This window comes from Chamaea fasciata, unplaced genomic scaffold (assembly GCF_029207755.1).
Source record: "Chamaea fasciata isolate MVZ Bird 193981 ecotype frontalis unplaced genomic scaffold, bChaFas1.0.hap1 SCAF_13, whole genome shotgun sequence".
NCBI classification, from domain to species: domain Eukaryota; kingdom Metazoa; phylum Chordata; class Aves; order Passeriformes; family Sylviidae; genus Chamaea; species Chamaea fasciata.
Window position 1 is genome coordinate 20,663,574 of NW_027094098.1, and position 24,579 is coordinate 20,688,152.

The window sequence follows — 24,579 nt, forward strand, 5'->3', positions numbered from 1 at the left end:
AGAGCCGTGGTCACATCCCTGCACGGCCACGGGCCGTGTATGACTTGGGGGAAACTGAGGCAAGCACAGCAGTTCAGTCCAGCCCTCTGGAAAACGGGGCAGGAACGAAGCGTGGCGCATCCGCAGACACAAAGAGAAACAGCAGCCCTGAAGGCTGAACTCTTTGCAGGGAGACAGCAGCCGCCTTTGGAAGCCCCGAGTGCTGCTCTCACCCTCGCAGTGGCACCGCGGGGACCCAGCTGGACTCTCACGGCCACTCACAGCCCTTCTGCTGCTGGGAGCAGAGCCAGTGGCTTCTAGCTGTAAGGAAATCCCCGAACACGTCTCATGAGGAGCAGAAAATCCGTGCGGGTGACAAAACCTCACATGCCCGAGGCCTCAGGGTGCCTTGCAGAGCTGCCCCGGGCACAGGGCAGGAAGCCAGCGGCGGTCGCACGGCTGGGAGCGCAGCCCCCGGCGCCCTGCTGCCCGGTGACAGCCGCCCGCGCCGCGCCCCCGGGCGCCGCTGTGCAGCCCGCTGCAGCGAGGGAGCCGGGCAGGTCGCTCCCGCGGCTTTGCAGCGCGACCCTCTGCCCGCGGCTCGGCCCCGCACTCACCGTCACCGGCAGCTGCCTTTCCGAGGAGCTCAGGGACTCGTTGATGGAGCAGTGGATGACTTTGTCTGAAACAATCTGGATCTCACACGAGATCAGGCCGATTTTCACCTGGTACTCGCTGCTCTCCAAGCCCAGGCTGTCAGGCTCTTTCTGAAGACAGAAATAAAATCGGGATGTCAGGCTGCAGCACAGGAGTTAGAATTGCAATCGATCTTCCTGCTTTACTTTCCACGTTCCATATTCCCCGCTGTTTTGCAGACCTGGGAAGACTCTCCCTCGCCAAGGACTTTTTTCCAGCACTCCACGGGAAAGCCAAAACTGGGCCATTCCCCATTTTCCTGTTTCCCATTCTTCACTCAGCATGGGGCATAGGATGAACAAGCCCCTCATGGAACCTGAAAAAATCTGCTTTTGATCAGGCCTGCTGCGCACGGAAGATAAGGATGTAAGCGCCCACCTGGGAGCAGGGAAGGATGTACAACGGAGGGGACAGCCAGGGGATGCGCCTGCAAAGCCTGAGAAAGGGGGAGCACATTTCTGGAGCACGTTGCAAACAATTAGGATATCCTGCAGCAAACAATGGCCTTTGAATTACCATTCCGCATTGTCCAGGCCACTCAGCTTCTGCACCTCAACTTCCTTGTGAGCTGAGCTGAATTCAGTAGCCAAAAGAGAAGAATGAATGGTCTGTTTCTACAGGAATAAACACCTATTGTCAGGCTCTTCTGCAGCACCTGCCTGGTTTCAGGCCAGGGCACTGTAGTTCTTTTCCACATGTCCAGTATTTAATTTAGCCCCTTGCTACAACACCCTCCCCGGGCAGCTCTCTGGCATCATGCCTCAGAAGGCATCCTCAGACCAGGCTGCACCTCCTGGGGCGGAGAGACGCAGAAGCTGCAAGCTGAGCCAAAATCACCTGCTCTTGGCCTCTCCAGCTCCCATCCATCCCCTTCTCTCTCCTGTGCCTGTGGACAGCCCCTGTGCTGCTACTCAGGACCGTGCAGATGGCAGCACCCAGAGAGAAGCAGAGCTGTGACAACCACCCTCTTACATGTATGACCAGAGTTAAGGGCTCGCCAGGATGGTGCTTGATCCACTTCTCCTTCTTGGCTGTGGAGAACTGGGGGTCAGCGTAGTATCCCAGGCTGAATTTGCTGACGTGCAGGGCCTCCTCGGGGTACATCTCCTCATCCAGGGCCGAGCGCTCGTCGGTGTAGAGGCGCCCGTTGAGGTAGAAATCGACAGGGGCCGGTTTGCTGCCCACAGTGACGTTGGAGGCGGCTGGAGAGGGGCAGGTGATGGCGGTGTCAGTGTGAACCCTACAGCGCTGAAAGCAGGAGGGTGAGCACGTCAGAGCCCAGCAGCACGAGTGCTCCCAGCCCGCCCAGGGGCCAAGGCCCCAGCTCCACCCCTCCTGGCGGCAGGCACGCTGCTCCACCGCAGGCCCTACCCGGCCAGGCACCCACCGTGTGCTCTCTGCCGATGCCACGGACTGCCATGGACACGTTCTGCACCAGCCCGAAACCTCGTCCTTCCAGGGTGATGATCCTGCCCCCGCTGTGAGAAGGGAAGAAACAGAGGGTGACTGCAGAGGACAGCGCAGCAGTGGGATGTGATGGCTGCATCTTCCTCCTGTCATTTTCTCAGAGATGTTTCCAAGCTGCCTGAGCAGAGAATGTGACCTAAAGCCAAAGTCTTCTTCCTACTAGAGCAGAGATCCGCACAGCTACCACAGTATCGGGGAGGAAAGGAGGGAAGGAGGAGTAGATGCTCTGATGGAGAGGGGAGAGCCTCTTCCAACATCAGTGAGCTGTCCCCCTCATTCCCATGCCCAGAAGAGCAGCCTCTGCATGCCAGGGTATGCAGCAGGCATCGTGGCCACTGGCCATGGAAGTGAGCTCTAATAGCCAGGAGACTGCCCTTGCCCCTACCCTTGTACCTGTCCCTGTCTCTGCCCCTGCCCTGCAGCAACCCACACAGAACTGGGAGACTTGGAAAGGGAAACGTCCCTCATCCTGCATCTTCCAGGAGCTTCCAAGTTAGATCAAAATGGGAAAGTTGCTGTGCTCTGGATCTGCCTGGGGGGGAATGAAACACATGGGCCTCTCTCTGTGCAGTCAACTAACAAGAATAACGAGCAGCCCCAATGAGCACAAGGCAGAGCAATGGCTGGAGAACCATCACCACTCATCTGCACCCTAGATCAACCTTCCTCTTCCCCCGTATCACATTTGACTTGTTTGGAGTATTTCCAGGAAACAGGCAAGACTCACAAGTCCTATTATCTGAAGAGCACTCCCGGCACAGTGACTCTGGGCACGAGGCCCCGGGGTTCTCTGAAGCCTGGGGATATCACAAGGAAATTATGATCCAAGCTTCTAACTAGGAGCCTGCCACATCTGCAGACTAGTGTACAACTTTTGCATTGGTTTAGATTTTGGTTACATGGATTATTTTATCAATATGGTAAGAGAAATCAGATCCAGCTAAATTTTTACACAAGTTATTGGTACCTCATGGTCAACAGCCCAGCAATGTGCTGAAGCAGTTGGACTGCACGAGCTGCGCCAGAGGCTGGAGAGAGCCTGCACTTACCATCCCTGTCCTCTGAAACTTGGGAACTGCTCTGAGTACCAAGGAAGCAGACTTAAGGTGACTGAGAAATAGCCCAGTGGTTTCCTTTGTGACTATGGGCAGGACATTCTTCCCTTGTCTCTTTTTAGACACTGCTCTCGCCACTCAGCAGTTGGAAGCCTGCGAGGGGCTGTGCCTGGCTGAGTCACGGCTCTGCCTTCCCCCTAACATTCCCACAGCCTGCAGCCTTGGCATTGTGCTTGGGAACAGAGAGGCAGCTTTGTTCCAAGTGGATCAGACTACCAGAGCCTGCTCATGCTTGCCCCTGGGCGTGCTGCTTTCAGCGATGTGCTGCCGGCACAGCTGCTGGCCTCCCAGATTTCCTAGTCAGCCCTGGGTTTTTCAGGCTCCAGAGGTGAGGAGGGTGGTGTTTCACCACGGTATCCAAAGGAATAAAAGTCCGAGAACTCCACAGAGATGTGAAACTAAAAGCAACACACTTTAAAAATTAAATAGTGTGACCCCAGGGAAGGTCGAAATCCAAAATTACAAATCTCATCTTATCCTCCAGCAGTTTTACTGCCAAGAAAAATCCTCAGGGTCTCATAGAGCCCCCACCTGGGCCTCCCCAAAGCACTCACCAGGTGTGCACAGTATAGTTACCAAGGCTGACATTTTTCCACTCCTAAGTGCATCAAAACAAGCTATTGACAGTCCTGGTGTGCGAGATCTCTTCTACTCCCGTGCTGGGGTTACCCTGGAGCACCCCAAGAGCAAGCTAAGGCACCCTCTATACCCGCCCAGCCCAGCGCTGGGAAGCCCCTTTCTCCTGGCAGGACCCTCTCCCACCTGGGACTGACCCTCTCCTTTCACAGGCTGTCTCAGCCAGGGCAGGATCTCACCTGATCTGGCTCTTTTTGGGGTTGATGTCTGATATGACCGGGTTCTTCTCATACTTGAAGGTGATGTTGTGGCTGGCACAAGACCTGTTCTCGAACTGCACGCAGACGGGCACGGCGGCGGTGAGCTCTGCGGCGGGCATGGTGCAGGTGATGCTGCTGTCGCTGCGGCTGCGGGGGGACAGTGGGGACTGAGCTGCACGGAGCCAGAGGCTGGGGTCTGGCCTGAGCCCCCCCGACAGACGACAGGGAGCTACCAGTGACATGCCAACTGGCTGTTCCTGCAGGCCCGCTGACAGGCAGCTCTCAGCTCACACCATCCCAGCGCCGGGCTGATTCCCGTGCAGACAAGGGGAGGGGCAGGCAGGGGATGCCATGCCAGCATGCAGTGGTGCCCCTCTCAAAACCCTCGCTCTGTCTGACTTCTCGGGGAACAATACCAACCTTCCTAATGCTTTGGCTCCCATCACTACTCCAGTGCCAGCCCCCAGCCCTGCTCCCACCTGAGGTCCGTGCACTGCTTGGAGGAGTTGATGAGGACACGGAGCTCTGAGCCGACATCCAGCCTGCTGCCTCTGATGGTCACTCTTGTTCCTCCTGCCTTCGGGCCATTTGGAGGAGCTATGGACTGCACCACAGGAAGCTAAAAACAGAGGGGAAATCTGTTTTCTAGCCTGGTAAATCTGCAGCTGGATATTCCACACTGTACATGGGAATTGATTCAGAACGTTCAGTATGTGTCCAGCACTGTGAGGCTTGAACAGCAGCACAGCAAAAGCTTTTGCTGGCAAGGCTTCAGAACAAGAGAAGTGGTACAAACACTAAGGAGTAAGATCATACAAAACCTCTGGGACTCTCACTGGTCCCTAAATACTGGCTGTAAATGAAACACTGGGCCAAACGGGAGCCCAGGATCCCACCATTCCCTTCAGATTTCCAGCAGGAGGTCCAGAGCCAGCGACAGTGCAAGGTTCATCAATAAAAGGAAATTTCTCACTCATTCCCTCTCTCACCATCTCAGCCCTTCCAGATCCATGTCCTCCTAGATGCAAGGATAATGTTAAAGCCCTACTGGTTGATGGCCTTCAGATTGGTAAAATGGCCACCTGGGTTTAGATAATTGAATATCAGACCCCTGCTAAGGAAGCTTCACATCTGCATCTCTTGAGGCAACAGGAACTGAGGGGGAAGTTACTTTGCCTCTTGCCATTTGCAGCAGAAATTAGCGTGTATGTTATCTGTGTTTGCAGCCCCTGGAAATCTTCCTGAGATTCATGAGCTGAAGGCTTTGATAACTCACGTGGCGCTGAGCCCTCTTGTCTGCTCACAGGCACCCCAGGAGAGGCTGCTGGCAACATCCCTGCTCCATTTGAGCAGGACAACCAGGGCAGAGAAAATCGTGTTCTTGAGACCCTTCCATAGGGCACTGGTGACTCCCTCTCAGACAGTCCCACGGGGGCTGGCCCCGTTCGCCCCCAGCGCATCCCTCGCCCACGCAGAGCAGACCCTCGCAGAGCTTGGGCTGTGGAGCGCAGGCTGAGTGAGCCTGCTGTTCATGCCTTGCCTGGCAGCCTCTGCCACACAAACCCACGGATTGACATCTACCCTTGCCCTACACTCAGATGGCTTCACTCCTCTACGGCCATGTCCTCTGTCTGTTCTGACCATCACCCGTTTCCACTGTATCTATTTTGCTAATTTTTGTTACCCTGGGTGTCTGCAGGCAGCTGTCTCCTGCCCTTGGCCCCTAACCCACATATTCATAAGTGCAGCTACAGCCTTGGCAGAGAGGATTATTCCTGTTCCCCAAAGCCCTTCCCCTTAGCCAGAGCCAGGGGCTGCTGCTTTTGGTGCGCTGCCAGCACCAATCACCTCCATTCCAGCTTTGGCAAACCTAGCTCATCCACAGCCTGCTATAATGTCCTGAAGAAGCCTCTCCCTCCTCCTCAGGACAACACAGCTGAATTCTGTCTCTTCTAGGCATGTATAATGGGGACTTTGAAAGATGTAGCACACGAGCAATATCTGGTATTCACGAAGTACCTTCTTTGGAAGGGCAGCTCTGAAAGTCTTTTAAACTTTTCCAGACAAACCCTAAAGTGCCCGAGCTCAGGTCTCACCAACACCAGCCTTGCATGGTGTAGGCTACTCCATTTTCATGCCATCAGATGTGAGAGGAGAACCAAGAAAACAAGAGTGTTGCTTGGTCTGCAAATGGTGTGAAAACTGCTTTCAGTGTGACACATCTCCATCATGCAGCGTCCCTCCCCAACACACGTGCACAAGGCAGGGCACTCCCTCATATCTGCTCCAAGCTTTGCTAAGACAAACAAGAGAGAAACAGAGACAGAGAGAGAGAGACAGCAGCTTTCCACTGTGCCGCCCAAGCTGGAACGGTTCCTCTCCCACCCCAGAGAGGGACCTGCTCCTTAAGCTTGCCCAGGAGCTGCCAGCACAGGGCTGCCATGGACCCAGGCTGAGGTCAGGGGCTGGCTTTGTTCAGCGTTGGTGCTTCCACAGGTGTTTCCTGAGAGGCTTTTCCTTGCATGTTAAGAGCTGGTGAAGGAGCTGCCCGGCCCTGTTCCGCTCTCAGGCCCCTCTCCCCTCTGCCAGCAGTGGGGGATGTGCCAGCCCAGCACACACATCCTGAGAACCCCAAACCAAAGGACCAGTGAGAGTCCACTGGCACCTGAATCCACTCCCGACTGCTGGATCAGGGGCCTTTGGGTTGTGAACCTGGACACCTGGAAACTGGAAATAGGACCCAAAAACTGCTGCTGAGCCTGGCCTGGCAGCGCCATCACCTCACCAGCCTCTCCAGTGTCAGGCCTGGCTTTGCCGGGTGCTGCGCTGTGCCAAGCCTGTGCTGGCTGCACGCTAAACACCTGGACTAAACACCCAGTCTGTTTACAGCTGGGGGAATCCCACTCCATGATCTGCCCCAAATTTCTCACAATGGCCACCAGGAATCAAAGCGTTTTCTGAGCCTCCAAGTCTCCTCCCAGGGCAGCAACTTGCAGTATGGGCTGTCCTGCCCCAGCTGAAGCTGCAGTGGAGGCAGAAAGGCTCCAAGCACTCCACATGCCCTCAGCACCCACCCAGCATGCTTGTCCATGAATACTGTCCAAGAACAAGATTCACATAGGCAAGAGAAAAAATGCATGGATTTCTCTCAGGTTCATAGAGATAAAAGCCATCTTTGTGAGACAGCACAGCACACAGTTATAAAGGGCTTTTCACTGCACAGTGACATGGGGTTAGCTTCAGTCTAATCCCTACACATTACTTCATGCAAAACCTAACACAATCTCTGCAGCAAAATTATCAGTTCTAAATAATGTGAGTTAATGGAATGTAACTTACACAGCACAAAGGGGCTTCACAAGTCTCAAAAAATCTCACGGATTTAACAGCACTTCAGCAACAGAGGTAGAAGAAAACTGAGTTCCTTTTTATAGCAGGACAGTAGTCAGTAGGGCTGGGATGGGATAGACCCCCAGAGGAGCTGAGTGCGGGAGCCTGGCTGTGCTGGCAGCATCCTGCCGCAGTCGTGCCACACCCCACACAGGTAACCACAGGTGAGGGGACACCTCAGCACCTCCTTAAGGACCCCAACATGTAGTTGTAGATCCTGTTCCTCAACCAGCTGGGAAGGCATGGGGAGCTGCGCACTCGCTTAAAGGGGCACAGGAATCACCAAAGGAACACTCAGGAGACAGCCACTCACCACGTAGGAGTACCGCTCCCTGGACCTCCCTTCCCGGCTCACGTTAACCGTCACCACATCCGAAAACGCCTCCGGAGCCTCCCCGGTCTGGCACACGACCCTGTGGGCAGAGGGGGCAGGTGGCAGCAGGGCCAGGGAGGGACAGGCACGGGCTGGGGACGCGCGGGGGTGAGGGTCCCTCCCCCCAGGTGCCCAGCTCACATCTCGGAGACGACGTATCTGTGGGGCAGCGGGGCGCAGGGCACGCCGCCCACGCGCACGGCGCCCGCCAGGTCGCTGAAGCGCCGGCCCAGGTTCCTCCCGCGGATGGTCAGCAGCGTGCCCCCCTCCAGGGGCCCTCGCAGAGGCTCGATCTGCAGCACCAAGGGGCGGGTCATGAGGTCAGAGCAGCACAGGATCCCGGAATGGTTTGCGTTGGAAGAGACCGCAAAGATCATCTAGCCCCAATGCCCAAGGTATTGGCATCTACCTTCCACTAGACCGGGTCAGGGGAGAACCAGGAGCTTCTGGCCTTCACCCCTGGGCCAATCCCGGTGCCCAAGCACCACCTGAGCCCTGTGAAGCAGACAGAATCCCTCCTCACACTCCTGCTTGCCCGGTGCACCCAACACCACAGTCTGCTTGCTCTGGCTTGGCAGAGCAGAAACCGTCACGCTTCTCTGTTGTGTTGGGCAGTGCGGTTTGGTCAAGGACCACTGGGAAGAAACATGCTTTCTTCCACACACCAGCTTTGAACCCACTCTTACACCACTCCACCCAACAGCTGCTGCCCCCAGTGCTGTGAAGGGACAGAGTACTGGTCGTGACAACATCCCAGTGCTGTGAGAGGACAGGTACTGGCCATGATTGTGCTGCTGTTGTTTTTCGGACTAACACGATGAGGACTGGATCCTATCACTAGCAAGATGTCCCTGGCACCAGGTGACTCGACAGCACAGAAAGTCAGTGAATAATCTCGACCCCAACATGTGCCAGGGACAATGTGCAGATCCTCCTCTGCTCCAGGCAGGACAGTGCAGCCAGTCCCAGCCCTTGGCACCACCCACCACACCACACCACACCACACCACACCAGCCACCCCGTGCCACCCCACACCAACCACACCACCCCACACGACCCGACGCCACGCCCAGAGAACCCTCCATGCTGCCTTTGGCTCTCACCTTCCGAATCTCAGGAGGTGGGCAGGCTTCAGAGACCTGTGGAGGCTCGGATTGCAGCCTGCAGCTGGAGCTGCTCTCACTCCAGAGGCAGCGGTGCCCCAGGTCCTCCCTCCCCAGGCACTGGGAGCAGTCGGCACTGCCGGTCGCACAGTTGTACACCTCCACTGAACCACCAGAGACAACAGACAACGTCAGCTCCTGGCCTGAGGCTCTCGCAGCTTTGCTTAGCCTACGGCACTCAAACACGGCCCACTGCTCCCACCACCTGCCAGCTCCATCAATCCCAGTAAAATCTGAAATCCAGTGGATGAGCAGAGCAGCCTGCACATACAGTGAGATGAGGCAGCACTTGGCTGCCATCCTGCAGATTTCCCGGAGGGCCTAAGCACTTGCTCACACTACAATACAGTTTAGCACTTTCTTTTCCTTTTTGTCCCCCTTGAAAAACAAGCAACACCCAAACTTGGAACCTTTTGTCAATTTATGCTAAAAGTTTCTGAGTCTCAGCATCTACATGGGAAGCTGCCTGGCAAAGTTGGCTGCATCCTGCCAGGAAAGCAATCACATTGCTTCCACACTGACAAAAATGGGGTGGTTTGTGCTTTGTACAGTGTTCACAGTTCTTTCCTTCCCCCTGTGACCACAGACCCCTTTCATTGACTTCTCCCTTCAGATCTGCTCAGCTCAGCTTTCATATGTTTTTCTCATACTGCCTTCACATCTCCATTAGCTGGTGCCCTGGGTTACATTTCCTCTCCAGCCTCAAGACTTCTGCCACTGGAGTGTGGATATCCACGAAGGTAACAGTCAGAAATGCTCAGGAAACATGGCTTTCACACCCTTTTCCCCACAGGAGACTTTACAGGAGCACAGAAAACACAGAAACAAACACATTTGGTGCTTCTGCTCACAGGAGCTTCCTAAGGCACTTCATGAGCAACTAATGAGTCCCTCAGCCTCAGCACTCTGCTGCGCTGTGCTAATGGAACTTCATCAGCACCAACACTCTGCCTGTGCTGTGCTAACAAAACACCACTGGTATTGAGGGTCTCTCCTGTTCTCCAGAAAAAAAAAAAAGAAAAAAAAAAAAAAGAAAAAAAAAAAAAAGAAGAAAAAAAAAAAGAAAAAGCTTGTTCCATGTCATCTGCAGTCCCCCCAGGGAGTTACACTGGGTGGTTTTCCAACCAGTAGCAGAGCTTGTGTTCCTTCAATGGACTATCAAAACAGAGTGTACCATAAAAGCTAATAAATATTGAAATAATAAACACTAACATCAGTGATTTCATTGAAGACATTATAAAAGATGCCCATGCTTGTCTGGCAGATCTCTGATGCAAGGCAGTCTCTCTAAAGTGACTCACACCAGCCGGAGCGAGGCGAGGAGGAGCCAGAGCAGCCTGACAGTCCCGTGGGAACTCCAAATATTCTGGCCAGTTCCAATGGATGCAAACATGGCCTGTGTAAACGAGCTCCTTCTCCATGCAGAAGGAGGGGAATTCCACCACGCTTTTTCTGCTGTGGTTCCTGCTCCCAGCGCCACCCACACAGAGAACTGAGTCTTCTCCGCCGCCAAAACCCAATGTCCCACCCCCCTCCTCAGGGTTACCACTGTATTGCACAATTACACCCTCTTCTTTCTGCAGAGAAACCAGATCTCATGCCTGCCCATGCTGGTATTTCCAGGTATTTTCACTCTGCAAGATAATCCTCCTCCATTCACGGGGATTTATCACGGGGAAACCTTTCTATCCTGGTCACTGGTTGCTGGCGCTCGTGTCTTTCTCCCAGGCACAGCGATCCTCCAAAGGAAAGCTCTCTTCGGGCTCTCGCTCTCCTCTGCACCTCAGATAAATCAGCCCCTTCTGCCAGAGCAGCTGACGCCCTTGAGAGGCAAAGCCGCTCGGGAGCGCAGCCTCCAGGCCGAGCCCTTGGCGGGGCACCACCAAACCCCGGGCGCAGTGTGGCAGCTGCTGTGGCAGCCCCGCTCCGAGGCGATCCGCTGGGCTCGTCCTGCCTGGCTACCTTGTCTGAGTGACTCATTTCCAGCCTGCCTGCCTGCCTGCCTGCCTGCCTTCCTCACTGTGCTGATGTAGCAAGGGCTTTTTTGGGAATCCAGCCATTCTTCGCGGAGACAGAGAACAGGCCAGGGGTGAAATGTGCTTACACGTTTTACTCCTTCTCAGCAGAGGAAGCAAGAAGAAGGACTCGATTTTCACAGCATGTGGAACCTCGATGCTATGCTCCTGTGAGAGCTGAGGGAAGTGCCCTGTCCCACCCCTTCTCTCCCCCAGAGGAATTCCTCTCCGGCCCACATCCCTGCTGTGACTGAGAGCACCAGGCACCCTGTGCCGTGCACCACTGGCAGGTGAGACCTGCCTGCACTTCTGGGCAGGGCTTGACTTTGGCTGGCTGTAACAGGATGTCCTGAGTGCCAGTCTGGGCTCACGTTCGGGGGGTGACTCTGGGTAAATACGCTTTCTGCATGTGCCTGAGAGAAGGAACTGCACCGTGCCCACTGGAGCCATGGTCTCTCTCCTGGAGCCGGGAGCTCTGCCCAGGTTTGAGAGTCACTGAAGACAACCAGATGAGAGGAGCATAAAAATATTTTCAACTCAGACCTGTCATCATCTCCGGACTGTCGATAAATCTGTCTGGTTTGTCCTTCAGCTGGAGGTTCACTGGGAAGTGATGGCTTTTTTCTGACGTGTGGAGCTGCACACAAAAAACAAACAAAAGCTTACAAAATTTAGTAAAATAGGAGGTTACACACATACACGACATGGAGTGGCCTTTCTTGCGAGGCTTTTTTGACCACTGCTCCTCCAGACACAAGGTCTTATCTTCAGCAGAAGTGGGACAGCTGTTTTGTTTTAATCATTTTGCTGAAGTCCCAGTAAAGGGCACCAAGACACAGTGCATATCGTGGTGAGCACAGAGCCCTGGGTTGCTGCTATTTTTAGCAGAAATGGAAAGGAAAACGAGCAGCCTGGCCTGTCTGCACATTCTCAGTGTGGGGCTGTGATACAGGTGACGTGATGAGAAAGTGCTCTTCTCCAGCTTTCACTTGCAATATTCCTACTGGTGAAAGCCCAAATGTTTGCTGCATTTTGCAGGTGATGTTTGCTCTCCAACAACCACACACTGCTTTCCAGTGAGCGTCACAGCATTTTCTCAGGGCAATTTCTTGTTCAAAATAAAAATTACAGAAACAGCAACCCTGAAAAGTGGCCAAATTTTTCACCTGAGCTGAACTCTTCCCACTTAGAAATGTAACCAAGCAGCCCTTTCCCAAGGCCCAGGGGAGCAGGGGCCAAAGGCGCTGCAGATCCCCACAGAGCTGGGAACACAGCATGGTGACGTGTGTGTGCCCTGCCAGCATCAGCACACACACAGAGAGCCCAGAGGGGCAAATGCAGGAGTGAGCGAGGGAGGGAAGATAGCAAGTGGTGTCCCACTGCCAGGTGGGAGGCCGGGGGTGAGATCCTGCCTGCCCTGGGACCTGATCCTCAGCCTGGGGGAAGCAGGGCTGGCAGCCTCACCCCTTGACTCACCAGCACATGTACACACTCCACGGCAGAGGAGTTCACCCACCGGGCTTCAAATGTCCTGTCTGTCCCGAAATGGCACTCCAGAGCTGTCTCCTAGGAGAGGGAAGACAAGGGCAGAATGGCTGCAACAACCCTTTTGTGCAGCTCTCTGTCCGCCGGTCAGGGTCCGTGTCCCACCCCGATTCTGTCACTGGCACCTGAACTCTGTCCAAGTCAAACAGGAGATCAGAACCTGATCAGCACGAAAGGTGCAGACCAGGAGATGTGCCTGGCTGGGCTCTTGTAACCCTCATGCTGCAGTGCAGAGGGCCAATGCTGTCCCAGGCCACCTTGTCCAAACCAGCCCAAACCAGTCTGTGATTTGGGCTCAAAGTCACCTTCCTCCTCCTCCTCCCAACAGTTACACAGAGCAAATCTCTAATTCAAACAAGGACCCAGCAGAGAACATGTTCAAAGACAGACTTCTGTGCTGTTTTCCTGATAACACAAGGATGATACCCTGCACCAAATTATTGCTGTGCCCGCATCCAGCGGGAAAAAATCCAATCTCCAAGCAGTTGATGCTCCACCACTACTGAGGTCTAGCTACCCTTTGAAAACTGGCAGATCTGATAAAAGACATGGAAGGAAGCACCAGGCTCCTGGCAGGCAGCTGCTGGCTCAGCAAACACACAGGCAGAGTCCTGCCCTGTGCATTCCCTGTGCCCAGGCAGCCCTGGCTCCGCAGAGTACCCGCAGCCCTGGCCTCGTGTCCCTGCCCGTGCAGTGCCCCTGCTGCAGCAAAGGGGTCAGGGCACGTGTCCCTGAGGCTCCCAGCCTCATCAGTTCCTCCAGAGAGGGAAGGAGAAGAAATCCTCCCCGGCACCCTGGGACAGTGAGCAGAGGGTGGTGGAAGGAAGCCAGACTGCCAGAGCCTCTCCTGCTGCCCCTTTCCTGCTGACTCCATTTCCTGTGGGTTCCATACACTATTGCTTCCTCCTCAGCCACCTCCAGCGTCCAGACAGGAAGAAGGATCTCTCACCCTGTTTTGCTGATTGCAGAGGTCACAGCCTCCTTCCTGGAGGCTGGAGCTGCGCAGGAAAAGGCCACCCCATCCAGGCACGAGGGTCTGCTCTGCCCCTGTGCCAAGAGCAAGGAGGTGTGATGGGAGTGGTGCCTCCACAGCCTCCAGCAGCACCCTCCAGCATGCCAGAACAGCTCCACCAGCACCTCCAAAACTCTCCTCTCCTGAAGAACAAGGAGTCACATGGCTGCCCAGGATGCTGGAATCATCAGCAGGGGCAAGGCAAACCTGGCCCCATGAGCCCTGTTGATCTGAGCCAAAATTACTCTGGGCAGCTTTCTACAAACACCAAAGCTTACTCAAGCACTTTCCCAGTGCTCAGCCTCTTTGCCCCAAATTCCTCTGGTTCTTTCTGGCACGCAACACATCTCCAAAGGCACCATTTGATGTCCCCTTCTGCTTTTCGCTGTTAGAATTAGCGTGTCAGAACATTTCACAAAAAAGGCTTTTTCACACCAAACAAGCTCTGCAGTAACAATCTGAAGCTAAACAATGCTTCCATGCTGTACTCAAACGCTGTGGCTCAGACAGGGCTCCCTGCCTGCCACTCAGAGCTGTGTCCTTCATTCCTCAGCGTGGGCACTGGGGCCAGGCTGGCAAGTGGGGCTGGCAGGGCATGACACCAGCATGCTCCCTGGTGGAGCAAACACCCACAGGGGAACAGGGAGTTTTGTTTCCCCCAAACACCTGTCCAAACCTTCACAACGCCTTTAGGAACTCATTTACCTTAGAGAAAGTTGCATTGGCCAGTGAGATCATGATGTTCCGAGATGCACCCGTGGGCATCGGCTCCAGAAGGGCAGGTACTATTCGAGGACAGTCAATTTTCTTCTGCTAGGTACAAAAACAAGGAAAGAAAGGGGTCATCTGGGTGCATGCTGAGCATCCTCAGCAACAAGGGAAGAGGGACCATCAAGATCCTTGATAAGACTAATTTCACTGGGAAAATGGGCACTGCCAGGTGCACAGTGACCATGCACCTGCACCTCAGCTGCCACTCCAGCCGTGACAGGGCCGGAACGACTCTGACAGGAGGCACTGCCACCTCCAGTGGCAGGTCACCAGTGTGACCCTCCCTCACCCCCTGTAAGCCATGTCCCACCCATTGCATTGCTCACTCCTGCCGGCACCTGCGGAGTCTGTGTTCCAGGGTCTCCGTCCTGCAGAGGGCACAGGCTGCGTGGGCATGGAGAGAGGGCAGGAGGAACTACTGGGGCTTCAGTGAGGGGGATGCAGTAGTAGGGCAGCTGCAGTAAAAGGCTTAAATGAAGCTGAAAAATTATTTTAAAAGGTCATCTGTCTCCCTACTTTTGTTCTCGTTTTAAATTGATGTCTCAGACACTGGAGCTGACTCAGAGTTCCAGTTTATGTGACAAACCCGTCCTGTTCTCTCATGAGACGTAAATCACACTGCGAAACTACAGCAAAAATGAAGCCAGATTGTGAGTGGCCCCAGGGTACATCCACAGTAGTGCCTTGACAGTGGAGCCATTGGGGTAAAAGACAACAAAATACTTGGTCCATTATGCAGAATCATTTGCAGCAGGCAAGATTTCCTCTTGCTTGCACTCAAGGTTATCCTGCTGTGGCTCCACTGATGCCAGTGCTGCTGCTGCTCCACGGAGAGGCTGAGCCTGCCCTCCCAGTGCAAGGAGGTCTGTTCAGACACACCCGTGCAGCCACACACATCCCTGGGACCAGACAAGCAGCAAGGGGACAGTTTCTCTCCTGCTCTCCCCAGACTTAGATAGGGGTCAGGGAGCTACCTGGAAGTGCCTGTTTGATTGTGGAAAAAATGTTTCACTTCTGTCAAGACACTCATCTAACCAAGCACAGTTGGTGCTGCCCGAACAAGGAGATTAAATAACAGAGATTAACGTGATAAGGGAAGCAAAACAGCAAAGCAAACAACTGGGGAGAGATTTCAGCCCCAAGCCTCTTCCAAGGGAATAAAAAGAGCTAAAACAAAACCAGCACAGTTACAGTTTCAAGCAAAACCTCCCCTGGCCTGGTGAGTCCTTGCATGTCACCAGAGCTGGCACAGTTTCCCAGAGAAATACACTTTAGAGGACTGATTAACTTGTCATCTTGCAGCCCCTTCTCCTGCTGTTCACCAGCCACCAGAAATAGAGCTTCAGCCGACCACATCCTTCACGTCTGCATCAGAGGAAAGGGGCAGAATGTCCAAGGTGGGGCGGAGCTGGTACGAGGCAGTTTTCCCTGCAGAGCCATGCTCAGGTGCAGCCGTGCCAGCCATGGTTTGTTTACCAAAAGCTCCAAGTGCACAATGAAAGCATCGTGTTTCCAGGGCTACAGAGCACCTCTCCTGCAGCTGCTCACCAGATCAGCAGGAGGCACAGAGAAAGCAAACAGGCCCCAGCAGGTCAGCATCCAGCCCAGCTGTACCTCTGGAGCAGCAGATCCAGGGAGATAAAGTTAGTCCTCTGCTAATCAAGCACTAACCCAGGGCAGTCCCCAGGTGACCACAGCCCTGATGTCACCCCGTGTCACTGCTGAGACTGACACCCCCAAGCCTCTGGCACGAGCAGCACACGCCGCACGAGCACCCGCTGCCCCAGCAGCTGGCGTGTGCCTGACTCATTGTGGGTTTCCCCAGGCCCTGGCACAGGACAGACACCCAACAGGAGCGACCATCAGCATGGCTTTCAGCCTCCCAGCACCCATCCAGACAGGCAGAGAAAGTGCCAGACACTGGAACCTGTGAAGTGGACAAGAAGAAGATGCTCCCCCAAAACACCTGGGTATACAGAGGCAGGCACGGCTGAACCCAACACGCTGCCCTGTGCTGCTGGGAGCTGCCACCTGGCAGGGACTTTTCTATCCCTGTTTCCCAGGGATTTACAAAATCTGGAGCTGTACGTGGGGGCTTTGTCTCTACCCCCAGGTCCTGCACTCAGAATGGCCCACCTCCTCCCCACTGGAGAAGAGTGGATGCCACGGCTGGCCCTGGGCTCAACCTGAGAGAGGGACATCTGACATGGGACCAAACTCCTCTCGTTGATGAGCATGGGGAACACTGGAGATCTGAGTTAAGAGCAGAGCACTGGTGAAAAAGGGATATTCAATTTGCAGTGTAAAAGCTTGGCTTGGATCTAGAGCAGATTGATTGCTAAAAGGCTCATTTTATTTAAATGAACTTCAATTTAAATTTCAGTAGTAGGAACACTCTGATCCTCCGGGTATTAAATCTGCAATTTGGAAAGGGGAGATTTTCTCCTCTGGATGAGCACCCCAGTGGTGCTCCAGCACGTTATTAACATTCTGCAGCCTCGAGTCAAAGCTAAGGCAATGGTGGAGTGTGGCTGTTTCTTGTACTCAAACCCAGGTGGCCCCAGGATGTGGAGGAAGAGTGGCATTGCTCCAGGTATGAGAAGTCATGGAAAGCCAAGAGATGGAGCCCACAGGAGGTACCACGACAGCTGAACCCTTGAGCCAGCTGCAGCCTCCTCACAGACACACCTCAGCACAGCCCGGGCTGGTGGGCAGGTGCAGCCACAGCTCACCCGGCCCCACACATCCCCTCCTCACCACCAGCTGAGGAGGGAGCCCCGACCCCAGCAGGGCACAAGCCACGGCCAGCGAGTGCCAGGCACGGCTGGGGGAGGCTGGGAGCCCGAGCAGTCCAAGGAGCCTCACCTCCATCCGCAGCACATCCTCACACTGGGAGCGGTTGGACACGCAGCTGTAGGCAGAGGGGCACCAGTGACACTTCCACCTGGCCGAGAGGCAGCTGGTGCACCTGGAATGGCAAAGGCAAGGTGAGAAAAGCAGAACATAGGTTGCCTCAGCCCTGCAACCCATCTTCAGCCTGTAATGGTGCCTAGAAAAACCCATGGCAGGTGCTGGATTCCCCTCTCCTCTCCTTGGGAACTGGCAGGGGATGTGGCCAGAGCCCACCACCCCCAGGCATCCCTGCCTGGCTTCAGGCCACAGCAGACTGAGAGCCACCTCCCCTGCTTAGCAAAAAATGTTTTTCCCAAAAAAAAAATGCTCTTTACCCTCATCTGTCTCTCTGAGGAGCCTGGCATGCTAGACCTGACTAGGAGTCTCCCTGCTGTTCACACAGGCATGGAGGGCCCCGTGGTCAGGTCCTGCTGTCGTGCTCCTGAGAGGTGGATGAATTTCGGTGTGTGCCACTAGAGCCCCCTCAAGCTGGTGGGGATTTGTGACTGCTCCCACCCAGGGCTGGAAGGAGCAAGAGAGCATGACCCTCCCTTCCCCAGTGCCCCACAGATGTCCCCCCAGATTGCTGGGGAGGCCACCTCTGCTGCTGAAGGGTTAACAGAACAAGCTTCATGGAAAAATATTACTCATGTTTCAAAGAAACCCAGCGTATCCAGATGGCTTGAGGACCCTTCTCTGGCATCACATCTCCCGCAGTCCTGCCAAATCCTGCCCAGGACCCCAGCCGCCTCCTCGCAGGAGCTGTGCTGCCCCATTAACCCCACACAGGAGGAGCCTCATCCAGCTTTGTGCTGGCACCCTCCAGCTTCGAGGTGCCCCACCTTTGCCACGCCGTGCCACCCAGGCCCTGCCACCACCTGCCTGCACACTGGGGTCACTTACGCTCTCTTCGGGTAAATGTTTCCAATCCTTTTGCAATCATAGATGGTGAAATTGGCCCGGATGATGTTTTTGTTGTTGACCCGGAGAGAAGTTTCAACAACCACGTGGTCTATGAAAATCAAGCCAAAGAACATTGGGTTGCAACAGACCCTCGCTCACACCCACACTCAGCAGACAAGAGAGACCCCTGGGGAAAAAAGGGCTAAATCTGATTTGTTTTCTCTAGGGCTTCCTCCGAGCTGCATTTCAGAACTTGGACCAGTCATCCTTTCTCCTCTGACCTTCAGCTCTTCCCTCCTAAATCAGCACTTTACATCACTCTCACAGCAAATAACATGGTGACTTTCGGCACAAAATTCCAGCGTGTTATGCAAGTGTTAATTAAACAGATTTAATTATTGTCTTCACATACAGTTTGGTGCTAAGTTATAATTTCTAAAATGTGGTAATTAAAACATGTTGGTTATCACGTTTTAAAATCCCGCTCACTTTCCCTGTGCCAACAAACCTGCAGAGAGCGGAAATCCCTTTTTTGGCTGCTCAACACACCATACTACCTTCCCTCCCCCCAAAATTGCCTAATTTTTTTTTTCTTTGCAATTTTGCCATATAAGCACCAGGGAGAAGAAACAATGTCTCTTTCAGAATACAGACAATAAATCAGCACACTGGATTCCAGAAATTCATTGGGACATTGCTGTAACCAACAATACCGAGTAGTTAATGATCTCCCATTCTTCGGATACTTTGGGAGAAAAGCAATGCAGCTTTACAAACGGGCCTAGGAAAATGGGAATTTTCAAAAGGACTAGCTAGTCCTCCCCTTACTGAAGTCAGCCATCTTCAATAGCACATTCACTCCAGGCTTGAAGGATGAAAATTTAACAAGCGCCCAAGTCTGGACTGAAGCACCAAACTTCTCCAAAGGCACAGAGAGAGGCTGACTCCACGGCCACGTGGCCAGTCCAGACCTGGTCAGCTCAGCCAGCAGCTCAGCTGACTTCAGCCTCATCTCCTCTCCATGGAGCCTCGAGACAGGCATCCCCTATGGCACCATCGGAAAACAGGGGACACCAGACACCTCTGTCTGGCCTTCGATTGCAAAATGGGGGCTAAGAGCTCCTGAGCTCCTTTCGGTACCCACTCACTCTTCCTCCAGAGCTTCTCCTGAAAGGCAGCGTGTGTTTGGGAGGGAAATTAAACAAAGCAATTGAAAATATCAATATAAAATAAACGACATTATTTGCCCGGGGCTAAAATGTTTTGGGCTTAGTGCATACTAAATATAAAGCAGAAGCTCAAACCAGATAAAAATAACTACGTGAACTGGCATTTAAATTCTGACGTCTAAAACTAAAATTGATAAATTTGAAATACTATCAATTCATGTAAAGATGGTGGAACTCCTACGCTTCGGAGTCACATGCCCTGTAAAACAGAAGCAGATTTGGGCTTTTTTTCCCTGTATGTGTTAATTGCACATGCAATTGTAAAAATAAATAAAGCCTATTAAAAACTATGTCCACAAAAGTGGTTAGAAGGAACGAGCTTGTTTGCCTCTACATACCTTGGTCATCAGGAAATGCTGGATATTTCTCACGTGGAAGCAAACTGCAATAAATAAATTGGTTTATGTAATCCCCAGCGACTCTGGCTACCGTGTGGATGTTGTTTCCATAGTCACATGAAATATTTGTTCCATTCAGGTTCGGGATAGTTCCATTTATTTGTATTATCAGGGCCTATATTAGACAAAAAAGTCAGCTATTATCACAGAAAATTATGTTTAGAAATTGTCAACATTTTAGAATCCTTTCAGAGGTGGGCAATTCCAAAACAAGCTCACATACAGGGTCTGTCTTGAAACAAACAAAATTTTGATGGAAACCTTTAAAATATAATTAAAATACTTTAAAATAGCAACAATACAAAACCAGGAAATGAGCTGACTCAGCTGCCTGCAGCTGACTGTATTTGAAATTTTGCCACCCTCCCGTGTGTGTTTGGTGCAGCAGCCCTGGTGTTTTTTGCCTGCAGGCTCTGCCCACGGCGCTGTTTGCCGACAGACCTGGCACCCAGCCTGCTCAGGCTCTGGGTGCAGCTGGTCACCCCAGCTCCCCCAGAGCCTTGGCCTGACGCAGCAGAGCTCAGCATCCCCCTGACCCACACCCACGGCACCAGGAGCCCCGGGAGCAGGCAGGGCTCTGCGGACACGGCGGGGCATGGATTTGGAGCGGGCACCGAACGCACCGGGTTGTCTTTGTCAATGTTGATCTCGGGCTCCAGGATGGTCATGGAAGGGCACTGCTGCACTCCTTCGCTCACACTCGCCCAGAAGTTGGCCCCCGTGTAGTTGGTGCACTCATGCTGCAGAGAACACCTGCAACAATCAGAGGAACAGCTCGCGGTTGATGGGTTTTAAAACAGGTGGTAAAAATGTCGAATTCCTTGTGAGGGAAGCTCCTGAGAAAATCTTGTGTCTGCGTCTTTTTCCTTCACCCATGCAGCTAAGCCTTAATATTAGCTGCTATGTTTAAAGTGTCTGCTTGCCATGATAAAAACATGTACTGCCACAGCACCAGTGGAGCAGCAGGATTGAGGAAGGCAGGAAAAGGCCAGGCTGAACCCAAACTCTGGACGAGAGGATGACATCTTGCCTGACATCTTCAGTTTGCAAATGCGGAATCTAATTTTGAATATCCTCTGTTGCCTGCGATTGTCTTCTACTGATAGATGAGATCTGCAGGGACAAAGGATGGACTGCCACAGGCCGCGGGTTCTCCCAGTCCCATGGTTTGGCACCTGCAAGAGATTCTTTGCACTGGCCTGTGGCATGACAATGCAGCGATGGTGAAATCTTGGCTCTGAAGAACATCCCAACCCTTTGGGCCAGATGCAATTGTTTCTACCAGCACGTACTTTGTAAGGAATGCAAAAAGACTGTTGGTAGTGTGACTGCGGGGAGACACAAAAGGCACCAGAAATTCTTGCCCAGGCCTGAGGGCCAGAGGACGCACGGCTGGTCCTACCTGGTCTCCATGGTGCACCACCCGCAGTAGGCGTCCGCGGCGGCCAGGCACTCCGTGCACGTCGAGTACTGGCTGCAGGCAGCCACCTTCACCCGAGTCATCTGCACAACAACAGCACAGCAGCTTCCGAAGGTGCCACAGCCCCACAGGAGCACCCGCCCAGCCAGGACACACCAGCACGGCCACAGGCAGCTGGAGACCAGGCACCAGCACCTCGGGCTGTGACACCCTTACCCTGGAGCAAACTCACCCAGCACGCCACAGGAGCAGAGCCTGGCACGGCTCGGGAGCTGGAGCTGTGCCATGGACACCTGGCATGGGGACGGGCCCAAGAGGCTGCCCACTGGGGGCCCTGGAGCCTGTCCAAGCCAGGGGCTGCCAGCCCCAGGACAGGAAGGATGCCCTAGAGCTCGGGAAACCACAGGGTTTGCAGCCAGCTGAGCTGGGCCGGGCTGAGCTAGGCTGGGCTGCTCCTTTTCAGCTGGAGCCATGGCAGGAGCCATGTGATGACCAGGTTACAGAGTGTGATACTGCACGTTTCAGAGGTGTCAGATGGACACAGCTTCATTGCTTGTCCCTCTCTGTGAAAAACTCTCACCCAGACCTGCAGAAAGCTCCTCTCAAGAGAGAGCCCAGCACTCTCTGGCTGTTTACACAAAGATCAGAAAGCAGCACCACTTTAGAAACCTTGATTTGTAAAAAAATCAAAGTACCTCTGGGGACTCACTTGGCAGGAGCAGTTGGAAGGGAAAGCATGTGTTGGTTTCTGCTCTCTCCTCCTTTGATCTCTAAACATTTGGGAAGGAAACCTGAGTGGTTTGGAACAGTGGGGACTGAAAATGCGAGGTGCCAAGGGCCCTGAGCTCCCACCGGGCAAGCACACTCCAGGCTGTGGGCTCCTTGGCCAGAGCCCCACTTCACTCACAGCACCTCGCTGTTCCCCAGCCCTGTGGGGCTCAGCAACCCCACTCCAACCCTGGCAAACTCCTGGGGAGCTTCCCAGGATGCTAACTCCACCAAAGGAAAATTAACTCAGCAGATTGGTTGGAGAGGAAGCGGTCAGGGGAGGCACCACAAGCACCACAGCAGTTGTTTGATCAGCCTGAGCAGAGGGCACAGCCCCGCCAGGGGATGAGAGGAGACAGGCAGAGCCATCAGCTAAAGAGGCGTCCTGGGAGGGCTCTGTGAAATGATAATGACCAACCTGCAGGGAATTAGAGCTTGAAAAACACAAATGCAACATGTAACATTTGTGGTTGTGCATCTGTTTTGACAGATTAAAATGTAATTCAGGACAAACTATCAGTGCCTGAAGCACTCGGCTCTCATCTTCCTACTCTGCTAACTTGATGGAGACGGGACCGCCTGTCTGTACCTGCTGCGGCTCTCCAGGTCTCCGCAGAGCCCTCCTGCCAAGCACCGAGCAGAAACCTCTCCAGGAACACTTGTGACAGGCAGACGTTTTGTCTGTAGGATCTCCTGAAAGCCTTCCTAAAGACCATGTACTGTCATTTTGGGGTTTCTGTCCAGGAATAACCTTTGCTTATTTCTGCATTCCCATAACTGCAATCAGTTTCAGTACCTTTCACTCTTCTTTTTACCTGACCACCACAAAGACCTGTATGGTGTTATCACCCAGCACAGGAGAATGGACAGGCACCTCCCCAGAAAGCCCAGTGACAGCCAAGCTCTGAACATCTTGGCTCTCACTATTAAAGAAAATCTTATTGCCCCTTTCTGCGCCCAGCTCTGAGCTAAATCAAATGCGTGCTGTGCTCCAAGAACTGTTTTGTTGAGGACTGAAGATCTCACCTGGTACGAGGTCATCAGGTAGAGGTAGGTGGAATCAGAAGGGTCAAACTGCATGATGGGATGGACAGGCTCTCCGTAAGCCACCGAAATGGATCTCCTGCTAATAACCTCCATTGCACTGTCCAGGTTAATCTGCAGAGAGAAGAGGCCGCTCACTGAGACCATTTTCAAACATTCAGGGGAGATTATTTCTCCTTGGCTATAAATAAAAACCAAAGTGGTATACAGCGGTGCCCCAAGCTGCCGTGCACTGTGGATCTCTGCACACTTTGCAGGCTGCACACACACAGAGCTTTCCTGGGGAGTCATCTCTGTGTCACTGGGCAGGCGTGGCACAGCCCAGAAAGCCCCAGCCTTGCTCAATGACACGGGACCCTCATCATCCCTGGTGCCTCTGAGGGGCTGCCTCTGGAAAGTGTCTGATTGGAGGCTCTACCCCGGCACAGCTGCATCCGGCAGCCGCAGCAGCGTTTGTGTTACCCTCATGCAAGCAGCACCAGCCTTCAGGCCTCATCACACACGCATGCCCATTCTGTACAGAGAACATCGAGTTTCCAAAACTTAATGAAAAACAGTGAAAATCAGCAACAGGGCTCTGCAGCATGGCATCTCCTGCTCCCTGCATATTTGAAAAATAAGTGTTGTCGCTCCCAGCCAGAAGAAGCTTCTGTCCCTGCTGACTCCAGAAGACCATGGCAGCTGCCACGAGAGTGCCAAGTCCTACCTTGCCTCATGAATCACCAGCCGAAGCGCTGGCAGTGATGGAGGAGGCTGCACAGCATCACCCTGCCTTTCAGTTCCCTGAATGTCTTGGCATTTGACTTGAAAATTCAGTAAATTAAATGTGGCATTGCTGAGAGGAAATAACAATGGGGCTACACAATTTCTCGTGACAGTCACTTTTCAGCTTAAAACAGAAAGGGAATGAGGAAAATTCCTGCCTCCTTACTAGCAAGGGAAGGCAAAAATTTTAATGACCTGTTTTCTAAATGTGGATTAATTAATTAACATAGGTTAATTAATTCTTACACTAGAGCAGCACTGACACACCCCAGTATGAAAGCACAGGCTCAGGCTTCCCTCTGCTAAGAAACATGTGCAAGCACTGAGAGCTATGCAGAAAATGTAGGGAACTATCACTGTGTCCCTTTTAAAAGCTGGCTAGCCAGAAGCTAAATTATTTCCCTGGGATCACCCAAGATGCCCGTGAACTGAGCCCTGACATTCTCCACTGCATCCTCCCTCCCTCACTGCTGAGATGTTCTCCACATGTGGCTGTTTACAGACACCTGCGCCTGGGTCCCTCTGCCTCCTGGGAATTTTCACCCTACACCCTCTTCCCACAGGCAATTTCCTTGGATCCCAGGGGCTGCAGGCTCTGGGGGACAGCCCCCACAGCAGCACAGAGGGGCACCAACCACCAGCCCTGGTGCAGCAGGTGAGCGGGCTGGGGTGGGCGGGAGGACACACACTGCCCGGGGTGCAGGTGGGAGCAGAGCCAGCGAAGTCCTGGGTAACCCCACCATGGCACATCTGGGACCTTCCAGCCCTGGACACATCAGGACAGCCCCCTCCCTCCCA

General features: G+C 53.6%; 1 protein-coding gene across 1 annotated transcript in view; it reads right to left on the reverse strand.

Moving 5' to 3' along the window:
* PLXND1 (plexin D1) overlaps nucleotides 1-24,579 on the reverse strand; it is a 69,705-nt gene that overhangs the window by 26,183 nt on the left and 18,943 nt on the right. The window contains exons 3-19 of the mRNA XM_066195695.1: nucleotides 22,999-23,130; nucleotides 21,187-21,287; nucleotides 20,408-20,537; nucleotides 19,725-19,899; nucleotides 18,158-18,266; nucleotides 17,228-17,330; nucleotides 14,297-14,404; nucleotides 12,511-12,600; nucleotides 11,578-11,671; nucleotides 8,960-9,123; nucleotides 7,998-8,149; nucleotides 7,797-7,896; nucleotides 4,573-4,712; nucleotides 4,073-4,240; nucleotides 2,063-2,153; nucleotides 1,648-1,923; nucleotides 597-746 (exon numbers count right to left, since the gene is read on the reverse strand). Of these exons, the coding sequence (XP_066051792.1) occupies nucleotides 597-746; nucleotides 1,648-1,923; nucleotides 2,063-2,153; nucleotides 4,073-4,240; nucleotides 4,573-4,712; nucleotides 7,797-7,896; nucleotides 7,998-8,149; nucleotides 8,960-9,123; nucleotides 11,578-11,671; nucleotides 12,511-12,600; nucleotides 14,297-14,404; nucleotides 17,228-17,330; nucleotides 18,158-18,266; nucleotides 19,725-19,899; nucleotides 20,408-20,537; nucleotides 21,187-21,287; nucleotides 22,999-23,130 (2,283 nt within the window). The remainder of the gene's footprint in view (nucleotides 1-596; nucleotides 747-1,647; nucleotides 1,924-2,062; nucleotides 2,154-4,072; nucleotides 4,241-4,572; nucleotides 4,713-7,796; nucleotides 7,897-7,997; nucleotides 8,150-8,959; nucleotides 9,124-11,577; nucleotides 11,672-12,510; nucleotides 12,601-14,296; nucleotides 14,405-17,227; nucleotides 17,331-18,157; nucleotides 18,267-19,724; nucleotides 19,900-20,407; nucleotides 20,538-21,186; nucleotides 21,288-22,998; nucleotides 23,131-24,579) is intronic.